At 45.6% G+C, this 17,084-nt stretch overlaps 2 protein-coding genes across 3 annotated transcripts in view; one reads left to right on the top strand and one right to left on the bottom strand.

Moving 5' to 3' along the window:
• Window positions 1-135: 135 nt before the first annotated feature.
• Window positions 136-4,665, top strand: mocs2 (molybdenum cofactor synthesis 2). The gene is made up of 4 exons (XM_021603070.3): window positions 136-277; window positions 2,888-3,041; window positions 3,239-3,362; window positions 4,227-4,665. The coding sequence occupies exons 1-4, from the start codon at window positions 157-159 to the stop codon at window positions 4,293-4,295; spliced, it is 468 nt and encodes a 155-aa protein (XP_021458745.3). The 5' UTR covers window positions 136-156; the 3' UTR covers window positions 4,296-4,665.
• The window catches only part of LOC110523919 (integrin alpha-2), a 33,208-nt gene continuing 20,523 nt past the window's right edge, over window positions 4,400-17,084 (bottom strand). For both annotated transcript variants that reach the window (XM_036977636.2, XM_090234984.1), the window contains exons 15-29: window positions 16,913-17,043; window positions 16,094-16,257; window positions 15,837-15,985; window positions 12,219-12,329; window positions 10,582-10,667; window positions 9,702-9,843; window positions 9,506-9,598; window positions 9,334-9,410; window positions 9,038-9,224; window positions 8,771-8,881; window positions 6,783-6,893; window positions 6,547-6,660; window positions 6,337-6,426; window positions 5,984-6,100; window positions 4,400-5,791 (exon numbers count right to left, since the gene is read on the bottom strand). In XM_036977636.2, the coding sequence (XP_036833531.2) occupies window positions 5,699-5,791; window positions 5,984-6,100; window positions 6,337-6,426; window positions 6,547-6,660; window positions 6,783-6,893; window positions 8,771-8,881; window positions 9,038-9,224; window positions 9,334-9,410; window positions 9,506-9,598; window positions 9,702-9,843; window positions 10,582-10,667; window positions 12,219-12,329; window positions 15,837-15,985; window positions 16,094-16,257; window positions 16,913-17,043 (1,776 nt within the window). In that variant the 3' untranslated portion in view covers window positions 4,400-5,698. The remainder of the gene's footprint in view (window positions 5,792-5,983; window positions 6,101-6,336; window positions 6,427-6,546; window positions 6,661-6,782; window positions 6,894-8,770; window positions 8,882-9,037; window positions 9,225-9,333; window positions 9,411-9,505; window positions 9,599-9,701; window positions 9,844-10,581; window positions 10,668-12,218; window positions 12,330-15,836; window positions 15,986-16,093; window positions 16,258-16,912; window positions 17,044-17,084) is intronic.

Genomic DNA, 17,084 nt, shown 5'->3' with positions numbered 1-17,084 from the left:
ATATGCAGTATTGTCCTTTTGAATTACTTTGCCTTTAGGTTCAGATTTTTGTCCCCTGCGGTAAATTAGACTACTTTTTTCACAATCTCCACCAATTTCAATTGAATGTCAAATGTCTGCTTCTTTTAGAGTCCTCATCCCTCATTCCTAACCCAGATGGCTGAGGCGGAAGGGGATCCCAGGGATCTCGTTAAACTGACACATGACAAACTTTCTGTGGACACAGTGTCAGACTCTGTCACCTGCCCTTCCTGTGGAGCCATCTCCATCTTCATAGGTGGGTAGGGACTACACACAGCTCAGCTCAACTACTGTTTTATGTCTACTGTTTTATCAGAACACTCACTGTTTTACTGACCAATGTAAGGTGTCATGGATATTTCTGTTTAAAACAAGGATGATTAAGCAGCATTGAGTGAGTAACCTGTGAGATCCGGATAGCCTCAGACAACAACATTGATGCATACGCTGATTCGGTGCGGGAGTTTATTAGCAAGGGCATTGGTGATGTTGTACCCACGGTGACTATTAAAACCTTCCCCAACCAGAGACCGTGGATTGATGGGTGCATTCGCGCAAAACTGAAAGCGCGAACCACTGCTTTTAATCAGGGCAAGGTGACCAGAAACATGACCGAATACAAACAGTGCAGCTATTCCCTCCGCAAGGCAATCAAACAAGCTAAGCGTCAGTATAGAGACAAAGTGGAGTCGCAATTCAGCTGCTCAGACACGGTCTACAGACAATCATGGACTACAAACAGAAAACCAGCCCCGTCGCGGACACCAACGTCTTGCTCCCAGACAAACTAAACAAATTATTTGCTTGCTTTGAGGACAATACAGTGCCACTGACACGGCCCACTACCAAAACCTGCGGGATCTCCTTCACTGCAGCTGACGTGAGTAAAACATTTAAACATGTTACCCCTCGCAAGGCTGCCGGCCCAGACGGCCTCAGAGCATGCGCAGACCAGCTGGCTGGTGTGTTTACGGACATATTCAACCAATACAGATCCCAGTCTGCTGTTCCCACATGCTTCAAGAGGGCCACCATTGTTCCTGTTCCCAAGAAAGCTAAGGTAACTGAGCTAAATGACTACCGCCCCGTAGCACTCACTTCCGTCATCATGAAATGCTTTGAGAGACTAGTCAAGGACCATATCACCTCCACCCTACCTGACACCCTAGACCCACTCCAATTTGCTTACTGCCCCAATAGGTCCACAGATGACGCAATCGCAATCACACTGCACACTGACCTAACCCATCTGGACAAGAGGAATACCTATGTAAGAATGCTGTTGTAAGAATGCTATGACGCTACACATTTAACCCCATAGTACCCTCCAAACTCGTCATTAAGCTTGAGACCCTGGGTCTCGACCCCGCCCTGTGAAACTGGGTCCTGAACTTTCTAATGGGCCGCCCCCAGGTGGTGAGGGTAGGAAACAACATCTCCACCCCGCTGATCCTAAACACTGGGGCCCCACAAGGGTGCGTTCTCAGCCCTCTCCTGTACTCCCTGATCACCCATGACTGCGTGGCCATGCACGCCTCCAACTCAATCATCAAGTTTGCAGACGACACTACAGTGGTAGGCTTCATTACCAACAACGACGAGACGGCCTACAGGGAGGAGGTGAGGGCCCTCGGAGTGTGGTGTCAGGAAAACAACCTCACACTCAACATCAACAAAACAAATGAGATGATCGTGGACTTCAGGAAACAGCAGAGGGAGCACCCCCCTATCCACATTGATGGGTCAGTAGTGGAATGGGTGGAAAGTTTTAAGTTTCTCGGCGTACACATCACAGACAAACTGAAATGGTCCACCCACACAGACAGCGTGGTGAAGAAGGCGCAACAGCGCCCCTTCAACCTCAGGAGGCTTAAGAAATTTGTCTTGTCACCAAAAACACTTAGATACACAATCGAGAGCATCCTCTCGGGCTGTATCACCGCCTGGTACGGCAACTGCTTCGCCCACAACCTTAAGGCTCTCCAGAGGGTAGTGAGGTCTGCACAACGCATCACCCGGGGCAAACTACCTGCCCTCCAGAACACCTACAGAACCCATGTCACAGGAAGGCCAAAAAGATCATCAAGGACAACAACCAACCGAGCCACTGCCTGTTCACCCCGCTATCATCCAGAAGGCGAGGTCAGTACAGGTGCATCAAAGCTGGGACCAAGAGACTGAAAAACAGCTTCTATCTCAAGGCCATCACACTGTTAAACAGCCATCACTAACGTTGAGTGGCTGCTGCCAACATACTGACTCAAATCTCTGGCCACTTTAATAATTAAAAATCGGATGTAATAACTATATCACCAGTCACTTTAAACAATGCCACTTTATATAATGTTTACATACCCTACATTACTCATCTCATATGTATATACTGTACTCTATACCATCTACTGCATCTTGATGTAATAAATGTATCACTAACCACTTTAAACAATGGCACTTTATATAATGTTTACATACCCTACATTACTCATCTCATATGTATATACTCTACTCTATACCATCTACTGTATCTTGCGATGGCATAGGCCATCGCTCATCCATATAAATGTTATATGTACATATTCTTATTCATTCTTTTACACTTGTGTGCATAAGGTAGTTGTTGTGAAATTGTTAGATTAGTTGTTAGATATTACTGTGCGGTCGGAGCTAGAAGCACACTCGCATTAACATCTGCTAACCATGTGTATGTGACCAATAAAATTTGATTTGAATTTGACATGTTTAATGGAGGTGGTTCGATGAATGCCTAGCTTTTAGTTCAGCAGGCTAACACAGAGTTGTGGCACATAGTATGTTCAGTCCAAGCTGAGGCCATAATGCCAGTGATGATTGTGATTCATTATTTCAGGGACGACGAGGGACAGTTTTGAAGGGATGAAAGTGATGCAGCTGGAGTATGAAGCCTATATCCCCATGGCCGAATCAGAACTCAGGAAGATATACACTGACATCAGGGCAAGATGGCCGACTGTCAGGCACATCTGTGTTCATCATCGACTGGGGTGAGATTCACAAATCTCTTACTGTCTCATTCCTGGTAAACTACCCACCCACCCACCCAACCAACCAACCAACACAACCAACCAACACAACCAACCAACCACTTAGTTACTACTGTATGTCGGACTGTGGGTGGGGGAACTGTGACACTAACTATAGGATAACTATGCTATAAGACATGTATTCTTTTATTTTCCAGGGTGGTGCCTGTGACTGAGGCCAGTGTGATCATCGGCATCTCGTCTCCTCACCGGGGGGACTCTCTGGAGGCAGTGCAGTACTGTATAGATACCCTGAAAGCCACCGTGCCCATATGGAAGAAGGTGAGCAGGACCTGATCATGTGGCTAGAGACGGAAAAGCGCAGAAGGGTTCCTATTGTTATTACTGAAATACACACATGAACACAATGTTGTTTCTGTAGTCGATATTGTTACTGCACAGGTATCGATTCAACTTCTTTTAAAAGTTTTTACTAAATGTATGTATGGGTACGATGTAGTACAGAATGGTCATGGGACATAGGGTAATCATTAAAGGGATACTTCAGAATTTTGGCAACGAACCCCTAATCTACTTCCCCAGAGTCAGATGAACTCGTGGATACCATTTTTTTCGATCTCTGTGTGCCATTTGACGGAAGTTGTTAACTAGCGTTAGCGCAATTGCTAACTGGCGTTAGCTCAATGGCTGGAAGTCTTATGGTAACTGTTAGCATACTCGTAGATACCATAGGCTTCCAGTCATTGCGCTAACACGGGTTAGCAAAACTACCTCTTAACTTCCTTCATACTGGATGCAGAGACATAAAAATGGTATCCATGAGTTCATCTGACTCTGGGGAAGTAGATTAGGGGTTCGTTGCCAAAATTCTGAAGTATCCCTTTAATGATTACCCTATGTCCCATGACCATTCTGTACTACATTGTACCCATACATACATTTAGTAAACACTTTCAATTAAGTTGCTCATATACTTGTGCAGTAACAATGCAATTACTACACTTCACTGCCAAAATCCCGAAGTTTAACTTTATGTAAGAGTTGTGTGAACTTCCACAACTAAACTAATCATTGTCAAGTGACTCAGTCACATGGCTGCAGAGCCTGTCTGAAGACACAGTTTGAATTAGTGCAATTAGTTCCACAGGAAGCTAATGCTGGGGGGATGTTTTCTGTCTTTGGTAGGAGGTGTATGAAGCTGACGAGTCCTGTTGGAAAGAGAACAAAGAGTGCCAGTGGACATGCCAGAGTTGACCTCTAACCTCATCTAGGAGCTTTTTTTATGCCAAATATTAGGTAATACACACTGTATCCGTTTTTAAAGCTGTCCCTAATCCAAAAATATAGTCAGTCACACCTTTATGTACGTAAAGTTTTAATGAAATAAAATGTACCATCAGTATATATACAACACTTTCAAACGTTTGAATGCTATAAAATGTTCAGGAAAGAAGTGGCATGTACCCATTGAAAATATATCTGGAAAAATAACAGTGGGACATTTTTTCTCGTAAACATTCTCTCAGAGGGTTTAGTCTTTGCTACTGCGCGTACCTTCACACCGAGCTTCGCTTTTCTCCCAATCACGATACAGTAACTTTACAAATAAACAAATGAACCAGCACACGCTTCCAATACTTTATTTTCTACTTTCGCTGTGTAGGGAATACGTAAAACACTTTTTAAATGGATGATAATGTATCTGAATGATACATATTTCATATTTAAGTCACACAATAAATAGTCTCATTTTCTACACATTCAAAAACGGCCTTTTGCTCTGATATCGCAAATAGTAAATACATCCATTTTTATATGAATCTGATCTGAATACAGTGTATTTTCTAAAGCCGGTGTCTTCACAGTTGTACGGCTTGTAGTAACTATACAGTGTTGTCTCTGGAAAACCGCGACTGAGATACTCAGAGGCAGGAAGTGCACCAGTGAAAGTAGGAAAGAAGGGTTGTGGATTCTGTTCAAATGTTGCTATTAGGTACACACACAAAAAAAAGGATGCCTCAGCATCAACAGAATGTCAAACCCCTCCCATTGCAAAGGGAAACGCTGAGAATGCCAACATGTGATAACCATGCCGATTGTCTACAATCTCTTATGCGTAGGCTATTTTCCATATCCATTTGAAAGGCTATTGATAATATACTTCTGTGCTTTCCAACCAATTGCACAGTAAATTGCACAGTAACATCCAGAGAGATGACAAATGATTATACACAAGCTTCTTATCCAACAATAGGCCTATGACTAAAAAAGCAACAATTATTTGAACAAAAATAAACCAGTACCCAAGTATGAATTCAGCGAGTAAAAAATGCACCGTAGATTATTTACTTTCCTATAGAGGATCCAAGATGGCAGACATAATCGGGTCTTTGTATGGATGTGTTTGATGGTCAGAGGGCCAATGTCTTTCTGCTCACTCAAAACACTCCATTCACTTCACAACCCAAACCATTTTAAAGCCACCAACCCAACCAGACAGCCCCTTTCCACTAACAAGCCCTTGGCTCAATATGTATGTACAACTCATGTTTGTTCAGTTACTGTTTATGTGTGGTTGTGGTCCGTTGGCCATTATGTGTTCTCAGTCTGTAGGCACATTGTCGTTTCCGAGATGGGTTCTTTCCCGTGCCTGGTTCTCACGCTGCTGTGTTCTCCAGTCCCTCGGTCTCTGCCTCATCCTCCTCAGTGTTTTGCATCAGCTGCTTGTACTTTCTCCGGAAGAAGCCAAACTGGGGGAGAGGGAGAGAGAGAAAGAGAGAGAGAGACAGAGGAAGAGACAGAGAGGGAGAGGGAGAGAGGCACACAGACGTAAAAGATGACATGGTAGTACTTCTTGGTCTTGGTAGGATAAGCTCAGAGCATCTGCTGTGAAGAGAGTTTTACAGCAGTAAAGTCAACAAAAGACTGAATGCATACAATACCTTCCAAAGCAGGCCAATAACCAGAGCCAATAGCAGCAGGCCTCCAATCACACTGCCCGCAATAACGCCTACAGGCACATCTCCTTTCACCCCTGGTTTACTGATGGTGACGCCAACCTGCAGACAGGACAGGAGGCGGGATGTATCACGCTTACGAACAGTCAGGCAATACAAGTCTTGTAGCTGTTAATATGCTGTTCATCCTAGATCCAGGAGAGGGCAGTGTAGAACTTGTACAAAACAACAAAAACAAGGCACTTCATATATATATATTTTTTTAACAGATTCTCTCTGGGTTTCAAAGATATTAGGTGAGGCTGTATTCAAATGTCTTTGATGTATTAGTCCTGTACCGTCAGGTGCTTGTGAGAGACGACCAGCAGTTCAGGCTCGGAGGTCTCTATCTCTGTGCTCACAGTCAGCACAGTGGACTGGAAGGATGACTGCTCGGAGACAAGACAAGAGGAGAACGAAAGAGGCAATGAGGCAACGCCGCTCCATGGGAGGAGGAGCAGCAAGCATGTAAATGACGAGGAGTAGATGAATGTGCGATCTATACGTACAGCAGCAAAGGTACCGTTCCATATCCGTGTGGTCACGTTCACGAAGAAATCGCTCTTTATCCCCATGTCTTTCAGGACACACTTCATAGGCTGGCACTTGGCTGTCTTACAGTTCTGGAAATATCAGAAAAACAATAGGACATGTATTCAGAGGAGATCATCAGATATACACTGTGACTCTATCTTTGTCTCTGTCTGTCAAAAGAACACACACACGCACACACACACACACGCACCAGATCCTCTGTGCCCATTAGGTTCTCCTTGGAGAAGGATGCTGTGTAAGGCTTCTCACTGATCTTCAGAGGGTTGACGAGGCTGGTTACTTCACAGCTCACTTCGCCAGCCTGCAGAACAGCAACAACATTTGTATTCGTATTGGTCAGGTGGCACGTCCTCGGGCTGGATTCAATCAGTTTCACTTGCGACAACCCTCCCACTCTGTCTGCCGAATTCTCTCTCTTTTGCTCTTGATAGGATGCCGGGGTGCGGAGGGTTGTCAGCGAAATGGGACATTCTCCACGCAGACACACTGTTAGATTTTGGTCGTGGCATTTTTGTGGCTGTTTTGTTTGTTTGTTTGCTTTGGCACTATTCAACACCCCTCATTATTGCATGTATGCACGCAACCACTTACACTACTGACTACACACCATTGTTACTTGTTTATAGTTTACTTTAGTGAATAAATACATTTTTGTTATTCCTTCATCTCCACGTTGTCTCCCTTTTTGTTACGGGCTACGAGCCAGTTCGTGACACACTGAAGTATCGCGGAAGATACACGTTAAAATGTAAAGGTAATTTCCGATTGAGCTGTAATATGCAATGCAGTGTCCGACCGCGGGAACGGGGAATGCAGTGTCCGACCGTGGGAAAGGGGAAGCAGTGTCCGACCGCGGAAACGGGGAATGCAGTGTCCGACCGTGGGAAAGGGAATGCAGTGTCCGACAGCGGGAACGGGGAATGCAGTGTCCAACCGCGGGAATGGGAATGCAGTGTCCGACCGCGGGAATGGGAATGCAGTGTCCGACCGCGGGAATGGGAATGCAGTGTCCAACCGCGGGAATGGGAATGCAGTGTCCGACCGCGGGAATGGGAATGCAGTGTCCGACCGCGGGAATGGGGAATGAAGTGTCCGACCGCGGGAACGGGGAATGCAGTGTCCGACCGCGGGAAAGGGAATGCAGTGTCCGACCGCGGGAAAGGGAATGCAGTGTCCGACCGCGGGAAAGGGAATGCAGTGTCCGACCGCGGGAAAGGGAATGCAGTGTCCGACCGCGGGAATGGGAATGCAGTGTCCGACCGCGGGAATGGGAATGCAGTGTCCGACCGCGGGAATGGGAATGCAGTGTCCGACCGCGGGAACGGGAATGCAGTGTCCGACCGCGGGAACGGGGAATGCAGTGTCCGACCGCGGGAACGGGGAATGCAGTGTCCGACCGCGGGAACGGGGAATGCAGTGTCCGACCGCGGGAAAGGGAATGCAGTGTCCGACCGCGGGAACGGGGAATGCAGTGTCCGACCGCGGGAACGGGGAATGCAGTGTCCGACCGCGGGAACGGGGAATGCAGTGTCCGACCGCGGGAAAGGGAATGCAGTGTCCGACCGCGGGAAAGGGAATGCAGTGTCCGACCGCGGGAATGGGAATGCAGTGTCCGACCGCGGGAATGGGAATGCAGTGTCCGACCGCGGGAATGGGAATGCAGTGTCCGACCGCGGGAACGGGGAATGCAGTGTCCGACCGCGGGAACGGGGAATGCAGTGTCCGACCGTGGGAAAGGGAATGCAGTGTCCGACCGCGGGAACGGGGAATGCAGTGTCCGACCGCGGGAACGGGGAATGCAGTGTCCGACCACGGGAACGGGGAATGCAGTGTCCGACCGTGGGAAAGGGAATGCAGTGTCCGACCGCGGGAACGGGGAATGCAGTGTCCGACCGCGGGAACGGGGAATGCAGTGTCCGACCGCGGGAACATTGCCTTTAATTGTCAATCGCGCTCTAAAGCGGATCTTCAGCACTACGGATTGAATAGAGCCCCGCGTTGCGCTTAATCTGTTTCGCTCTGTTTTCTCTCTCCTGAGCACAACCCAGCTGTATTCCAAAACAACACTGGCACGGGACCTGGCAGCAAAGACTATTGACACAGAATACGAGGGGCACAAAACTCTGCCAAAGCTAGTTATTTGGAGACAAGGCAGGTTGACTGGTTATTTATACCCACAGGTTCTGTTTTGACTCCTGTCACGTACAGCAATGGGTTCCCTCTTGCTGTAGCACTGGGCAGTGAGACTGTGAGGTAGGCCAGACTGACTGGGAAGTTCCCTGTAGAGACCTAAGCAGAAGAGAAGACACTTCTAATTGACGCGTCATACTTCTCTTACCATTTCTACCACAAGGGGAAAGGAAGTATTTTACCCCAGACTGGCAAACCAGTGTACATTGTAAAGTACTCAAAGGACCGTGTAGCTGTGTGCGCATGATATCTCACCTTCAGAGAGAATTTGAACTCCGGACCGATGTCATTGAAGGTATTAACTGCGGTCTTCGCTTCATTGTCCATGTCAACCACATAGAAGTTGAGATTGGCTTCCCTGGAGAGGGAGATCTCTGAGTCATAGTGGACAGGGACGGAGATAGAGGCTTGGTTGTCTGACGGGTTCGCCTCTGTGCTGTCACTGTAGAGAGGAGAAGTAAGCCCGTGCAACAGAAGAAGACCCAGAGTCCTTACAGAGAACACTACATGATCAACTGTGGTTGGTACACGAACGAGCAAACAGGTGCTACCTTAGAGCTTCAAAGCTCACGTCGGCTTCGGTCTGCAGTTGATTCAGGTTGAAGTCAAAGTTGATTCCAAACGTCACCTGCAGGGAACAGTGTATTGTTTAGGAACGGCAACCCCGGCCGACAGAGACCTACACACGCGACGGCTGTCTTGTCGTTTGTCGTCAGGTCTTACCTCTTGGTTCTGCCTTAAAGCTGGGTACCCCACCTGGCATGAGAGGGTAAGAGACTCCTTGGTGGAGGTGCACTTCACCTCTGTTCCATCACTCTGAAATGAAACACAACGTTAGGTAAATGCTTACTGATAAATATCAAAATAGCCCTCCTCTAGGGCATGCGTATGTGTACAAAGCAAAGATCCTGATGCATACTGGAGGACTGATGGAGGCGTAGAAGAGGTTTTTGGAGTACGTGGCCGTGACTTGGGTGTTGTACGCATTCTCCTTCTTGTTGGTCACAGACACAGTGAAGGAGAGCCTCTTGTCCTTGAAGCTGACCAGCATCCTAGATGAGCTGCAAAACACAACACTCGTTTTACTCAGAACAATACTGAGGGGGTCAGAATGAATGTATAATTCTACCTGTATGTGCATGGGGGAAATGACATGCTGTAGAATGAAGACACCACAGTTTGATGGGGGATCCATGAACAGATCTCATGGGGCCATATATGGTGTCACCATTAACTGGAGCAGTGAAAATAACATATGTCCCTCTGACTGGCCAATGTTTACGACCTTACCACTCACTCTAAGAGGTGCTGTCTGTCTGTCTACTGTGTGTCATAACGACCTTGTCTGTCTGTCTGTCTGTCTGTCATATAACGGCTGGTATTCAAACAAATCACCCTGCATTTGACTGTTAAAGGTTATTTATGTTTGAGCCGCATCTGTAGTGTTTACTGCAAATGCCGTCTCTGTGAAAGTCAAGGAAATTGCTTCTGAAAGTCAAGTGCAGTGCAATGTCGGCACATTGGGGTTTGCTTGAATCCCGGTCTGTGTCATTCAACTTATAGAGGAAGTGTATTCCCACTAAACCAGACCAACAGAACAGGACTTATTTGTCTGTTCCCATAGAGAAACATATGGGAATACTTGTCTAATAATATGATACATGTTATTCCTGAGCTCTTGGAGGAAGAGTGTAGGTTGAGAGTAGCCTGGTTTAACCAGACTGAATGCTGTGCTCAACATTGAGCCCGGTGTTCAGTCTGGTTTTACTAGGCTAGGTTGAGAGAGTGTCAGATTTCACCTGGGAATCATCTCTCCTTTCTTCAACTTCAAGAGCAGGTCACTCAAACACACATCGTCAGAGCCACAGTCTTTGGAGAATGGGATCTGTTGTAAGAGTTCACACGACATAAAATCAAATCAAATTTTATTTGTTACATGCGCCGAATACAACAGGTAGACCTTACAGTGAAATGCTTTCTTACAAGCCCTTAACCAACAACGCAGTTTTAAGAAAATACCTAAAAAACAAGTAACAAATAAAAGTAACAAATAATTACAGAGCAGCAGTAAGAAAACAATAGCGAGGCTTTATACAGGGGGTACCGGTACAGAGTCAATGTGCGGGTTAGTCCAGGGCACCGGTTAGTCCAGGGTACCGGTTAGTCCAGGGCACCGGTTAGTCCAGGGCACCGGTTAGTCCAGGGTAATTGAAGTCAAATGTACAAGTAGGTACAGTTATTAAAGTGACTACGCATAGATAAGAACAGAGAGTAGCAGCAGCGTAGAAGAGGGGGTGGGGGCTATGCAAATAGTCTGGGTAGCCATTTGAATAGGTGTTCTGGAGTCTTATGGTTTGGGGGTAGAAGCTGTTTAGAAGCCTCTTGAACCTAGACTTGGTTCCGCTTGTCGTGCGGGGCCTAGGGCCTTCTTTTGACACTGCCAGGTATAGAAGTCCTGGATGGCAGGAAGCTTGGCCCCGGTGATGTACTGGGCCGCATGCACTACCCTCTGTAGCGCCTTGCGGTCGGAGGCAGAGCAGTTGCCATACCAGGCAGTGTTGCAACCCATCAGGATGCTCTCGATGATGCAGCTGTAGAACATTTTGAGGATCCATGCCAAATCCTTTCAGTCTCCTGTGATGTGGACGCCAAGGAACTTGAAGCTCTCAACCTGCTACACTACAGCCCTGCTGATGAGAATGGGGGCGTGCTCGGTCCTCCTTTTCCTGTAGTCCACAGTCATCTCCTTTGTCTTGATCACACTGAGGGAGAGGTTGTTCTCCTGGCACCACACGGCCAGGTCTCTGACTTCCTCCCTATGGGCTGTCTCGTCGTTGTCGGTGATCAGGCCTACCACTGTTGTGTCATCGGCAAACTTAATGATGAGTGAACAGGGAGTACAGGAGGGGACTGAGCACGCAACCCTGAGGGGCCCCTGTGTTGAGGATCAGCGCGGCGGAGGTTTTGCTACCTACCCTTACCACCCGGGGGCGGCCTGTCAGGAAGTCCAGGATCCAGTTGCAGAGGTAGATGTTTAGTCCCAGCATTCTGTTGTATTGGGAACTGTGGAGGAGCCTTATCCCAGTTCAACCCCAAACCTAGCCTCAACCACAACTGTAACACTAACTCTGGCTTCATGTCCACATCCCATGTCCACCCTAACACTCAACCACAACCCAAAACCTAATCCCAGCTTCATGTCCACGTCCAGTTCAACCCTAACCCTAGCCCTAACCACAACCGTAGCTCTAACCCCTAGTTTCATGACCACATACTGGTGCAACCCTAACCATAGCCTCCTCCACAACCATAACGCTACCAACAGTCTAAAACTACAATATTTTCATTCCTACTAACAACTGCAAGCAATTGCAACATCAACATATATTTAATGTACATCCCATATTATTGATATTTTAATTGAGTGGTAACTCACAAAGAACTCCCAGGCAGTGGGACTGAGAACATCCAGAACAGGACTGGAGTCTGGGTCCTGCAGAGTGATGTCCACACGCAGACCGATTGAGCTCACAAAGTCAGGGGCCTCCTGTCAGACAGACAGTAAGCAAAATATAGGAGTTTATGTATTAGTTTCATTCATTTGACTACAAAGCTAATTCTCATCAGCGGGATCAGAACTCAATGAACTTATTGGAATTGTATAAGTATCCAAAAGAAAACAACAAGATAATACAGAAACGTAGTGGGCATTGTTTTTTTTCCATCATTATACATACAGTGCCTTGCGAAAGTATTCGGCCCCCTTGAACTTTGCGACCTTTTGCCACATTTCAGGCTTCAAACATAAATATATAAAACTGTATTTTTTTGTGAAGAATCAACAACAAGTGGGACACAATCATGAAGTGGAACGACATTTATTGGATATTTCAAAAAAATTTAACAAATCAAAAACTGAAAAATTGGGCGTGCAAAATTATTCAGCCCCTTTACTTTCAGTGCAGCAAACTCTCTCCAGAAGTTCAGTGAGGATCTCTGAATGATCCAATGTTGACCTAAATGACTAATGATGATAAATACAATCCACCTGTGTGTAATCAAGTCTCCGTATAAATGCACCTGCACTGTGATAGTCTCAGAGGTCCGTTAAAAGCGCAGAGAGCATCATGAAGAACAAGGAACACACCAGGCAGGTCCGAGATACTGTTGTGAAGAAGTTTAAAGCCGGATTTGGATACAAAAAGATTTCCCAAGCTTTAAACATCCCAAGGAGCACTGTGCAAGCGATAATATTGAAATGGAAGGAGTATCAGACCACTGCAAATCTACCAAGACCTGGCCATCCCTCTAAACTTTCAGCTCATACAAGGAGAAGACTGATCAGAGATGCAGCCAAGAGGCCCATGATCACTTTGGATGAACTGCAGAGATCTACAGCTGAGGTGGGAGACTCTGTCCATAGGACAACAATCAGTCGTATATTGCACAAATCTGGCCTTTATGGAAGAGTGGCAAGAAGAAAGCCATTTCTTAAAGATATCCATACAAAGTGTCGTTTGCCACAAGTTTGCCACAAGCCACCTGGGAGACACACCAAACATGTGGAAGAAGGTGCTCTGGTCAGATGAAACCAAAATTGAACTTTTTGGCAACAATGCAAAACGTTATGTTTGGCGTAAAAGTAACACAGCTGAACACACCATCCCCACTGTCAAACATGGTGGTGGCAGCATCATGGTTTGGGCCTGCTTTTCTTCAGCAGGGATGATGGAGTTGGAGTCTGATGGAGTCTGCAAAAGACCTGAGACTGGGAGATTTGTCTTCCAACAAGACAATGATCCAAAACATAAAGCAAAATCTACAATGGAATGGTTCAAAAATAAACATATCCAGGTGTTAGAATGGCCAAGTCAAAGTCCAGACCTGAATCCAATCGAGAATCTGTGGAAAGAACTGAAAACTGCTGTTCACAAATGCTCTCCATCCAACCTCACTGAGCTCGAGCTGTTTTGCAAGGAGGAATGGGAAAAGAAATTCAGTCTCTCGATGTGCAAAATTGATAGAGACATACCCCAAGCGACTTACCGCTGTAATCGCAGCAAAAGGTGGCGCTACAAAGTATTAACTTAAGGGGGCTGAATAACTTTGCACACCCAATTTTTCAGGTTTTGATTTGTTAAAAAAGTTTGAAATATCCAATAAATGTCGTTCCACTTCATGATTGTGTCCCACTTGTTGTTGATTCTTCACAAAAAAATACAGTTTTATATCTTTATGTTTGAAGCCTGAAATGTGGCAAAAGGTCGCAAAGTTCAAGGGGGCCGAATACTTTCGCAAGGTACTGTACATACAGTGCCAGCCAAAAGTTAGGACACACCTACTCATTCCAGGGTTTTTCTTTATTTTTACTATTTTATACATTGTAGAATAATAGTGTAGACATCAAAACTATGAAATAACACATATGGAATCATATAGTAACCAAACAAGTGTTAAACAAATTAAAATATATTTCATATTTGAGATGCTTCAAAGTAGCCACCCTTTGCCTCGATGACAGCTTTGCACACTCTTGGCATTCTCTCAACCAGCATCATGAGGTAGTCACCTGGAATGCATTTCAATTAACAGTTGTGCCTTCTTAAAAGTTCATTTGTGGAATTCATTTCCTTCTTAATGAGTTTGAGCCAATCAGTTGCATTGTGACAAGGTAGGGGTGGTATACAGAAGATATCCCTATTTTGTAAAATACCAAGTCCATATTATGGCAAGAACAGCTCAAATATGAGAAACGACAGTCCATCATTACATTAAGACATGAAGGTCAGTCAATCCGGAACTTTTGTACAATCGCAAAAACCATCAAGCGCTATGATGAAACTGGCTCTCATGAGGACCGCCAAAGGAAAGGAAGACCCAGAGGTACCTCTGCTGCAGAAGATAAGTTCATTAGAGTTACCAGTCTCAGAAATTGCAGCCCAAATAAATGCTTCACAGAGTTCAAGTAACAGACACATCTCAACATCAACTGTTCAGAGGAGACTACGTGAATCAAGCCTTCATGGTTGCTGCAAAGAAACCATTACTAAAGGACACCAATACAAAGAAGAGACTTGCTTGGGCCAAGAAACACGAGCAATGGACATATGACCGGTGGAAATCTGTCCCTTGGTCTGATTAATCCAAATTTGAGATTTTTGGTTCTAACCGCCGTGTATTTGTGAGACGCACAGAGTAGGTTAATGATGATCTCCGCATGTGGTTCCCACCGTGAAGCATGGAGGAGGTGTGATGGTGTCGGGGTGCTTTGCTGGTGACACTGTCTGTGATTTATTTAGAATTCAAGGCACACTTAACCAGCATGGCTATCACAGCATTCGGCAACGATACACCATCCCATCTGGTTGGCGCTTTGTGAGACTATCATTTGTTTTTCAACAGGACAATGACCCAACACACCTCCAGGCTGTGTAAGGGCTATTTGTCCAAGCAGGAGAGTGATGGAGTGCTGCATCAGATGACCTGGCCTCCACAATCACCCAACCTCAACCCGATTGAGATGGTTAGGGATGAGTTGGACCGCAGAGTGAAGGAAAAGCAGCCAACAAGTGCTCAGCATATGTGGGAACTCCTTTAAGACTGTTGGAAAAGCATTCCAGGTGAAGCTGGTTAAGAGAATGCCAAGAGCGTGCAAAGCTGTCATCAAGGCAAAGGGTGGCTACTTCGAAGAATCTAAAATCTAGAATATATTTTGATTTGTTTAACACTTTTTTGATTACTACATGAGTCCATATGTTATTTAATAAAGTAGATGTATTCCCTATTATTATACAATATAGAAAATAGTAAAACTAAAGAAAAACTGAGTAGGTGTGTCCAAATGTTTGACTGGTACTGTACATACAAGTAAACATTAATCTTGGTAATGTTCCTGAAATAAGATCAATTGATTGATTTTTAAGAGTTTGTTAAAAGGATGTGTCCTCCATTATAAATGAACACAGTAATTCAACAAGGCCTGACAAAGGAGAAAAAACAGACACACCTCATTCAGCAAATCAGCATCAAACCTTTTCATATTATCTCTCTTTACCTGGACAAAGACCTCTAGTGTCTCACAGACCTCCCCGGTGGAAACCCGGATGTCTTTCTGCAGGACTCTCTCTGAGTTCCTGAACTGACCTCTGGAGGTGACACGAGACGACTGGAGCTCAGCATCCAGGGTCAGGTTGAACCTGATAGCTGAGGTGAGAAGTAGCACAGGCAACAAGACACAATTAGAGGGAGATACTAACACAGAGACAGAGAGAGAGAGAGAGAGAGAGACAGAAGAAAAGAAGCAGGGCTTACCCACAGGTCCTACAGGTATCTTGGGCCTGAAGGTGGCGCTGAAACAGACTGAGGTGTTGAAGCAGGACACCAGCCTCCCACTGACCCTGCACGTCTTACTCAGGATGCTGACCGTGTCAGGGTTGAAGGTTGCCCTCGCTGTCACCACGGCCATACCGCGAGACCTGGGAGAGGTCATAATCAGTTAGTCATAATCATATAACTGGCTCTTTTATGTTTTTGAATGACTACATCTACTGAGAGATGCTTCAATCACAAGGCAACTTGAGTCATGAGTCAACTTCAGATTGGTTAATGTGTTGATTAACTGATTGGCTCATTGGTTGACTGATTGATTGATTGATGTATTGATTGTATAAGTGACATCAGCAACTACGTGGAAGTGGTTAGCAGCAGTGTCAGATCCAGATGGGAATGGTCAGCATAATCCAATCTCTTTAAACCAAATCCACCCAGCTGTTTTGCTCTCTAGATGGAGTGGGAGGAGGTGACAAGACTAAATGCTTTCCCACAGTTATGTAAGAGAAGGCTTTCCATGAGGCGGCACATCTCACTCAGTCAACTAAAACTGGAGGAGATACAGTAAGTATAAGATGTTTCTCTCAGAGCCTACTGTAATTTCATTTCTTCGGGTTTGGAGTTATTGTGAACCAAAATAAGTTGTTCAGCTGCCAATGTGCTGATATCAAGTCTAAAGTAAACGCTGTAACTCGAGTAGATAACTTGTAGATAAATTTAGTTGTTTTCCCGAAAGAGCAGGGTTAAGAAAAAAATATCTATATTTTTTAAAAGGGAAAGAAACGACTGAGCGAGTCTCACCAGAGCTGGACCACCATTCCATAAGCCCCCACTGAGACATCTGGTATGGTATCATCGTTTAAGTCGGAGCTGGCGTCCATGGACCTCCCGAAGTATCGCAACGCAGGGTCCAGCTTGGAGCCCAGGATTTTCTGAAATGAACAGGATAAAACATGATTTTTACCCTTGATCC

The sequence above is a fragment of the Oncorhynchus mykiss genome, chromosome 5 (assembly GCF_057628025.1).
Source record: "Oncorhynchus mykiss isolate SJ-2025 chromosome 5, ASM5762802v1, whole genome shotgun sequence".
Classification (NCBI taxonomy): Eukaryota; Metazoa; Chordata; class Actinopteri; order Salmoniformes; family Salmonidae; genus Oncorhynchus; species Oncorhynchus mykiss.
The sequence above is the reverse complement of the archived record's forward strand: the minus strand, read 5'-3'. Positions and strand labels throughout refer to the sequence as shown.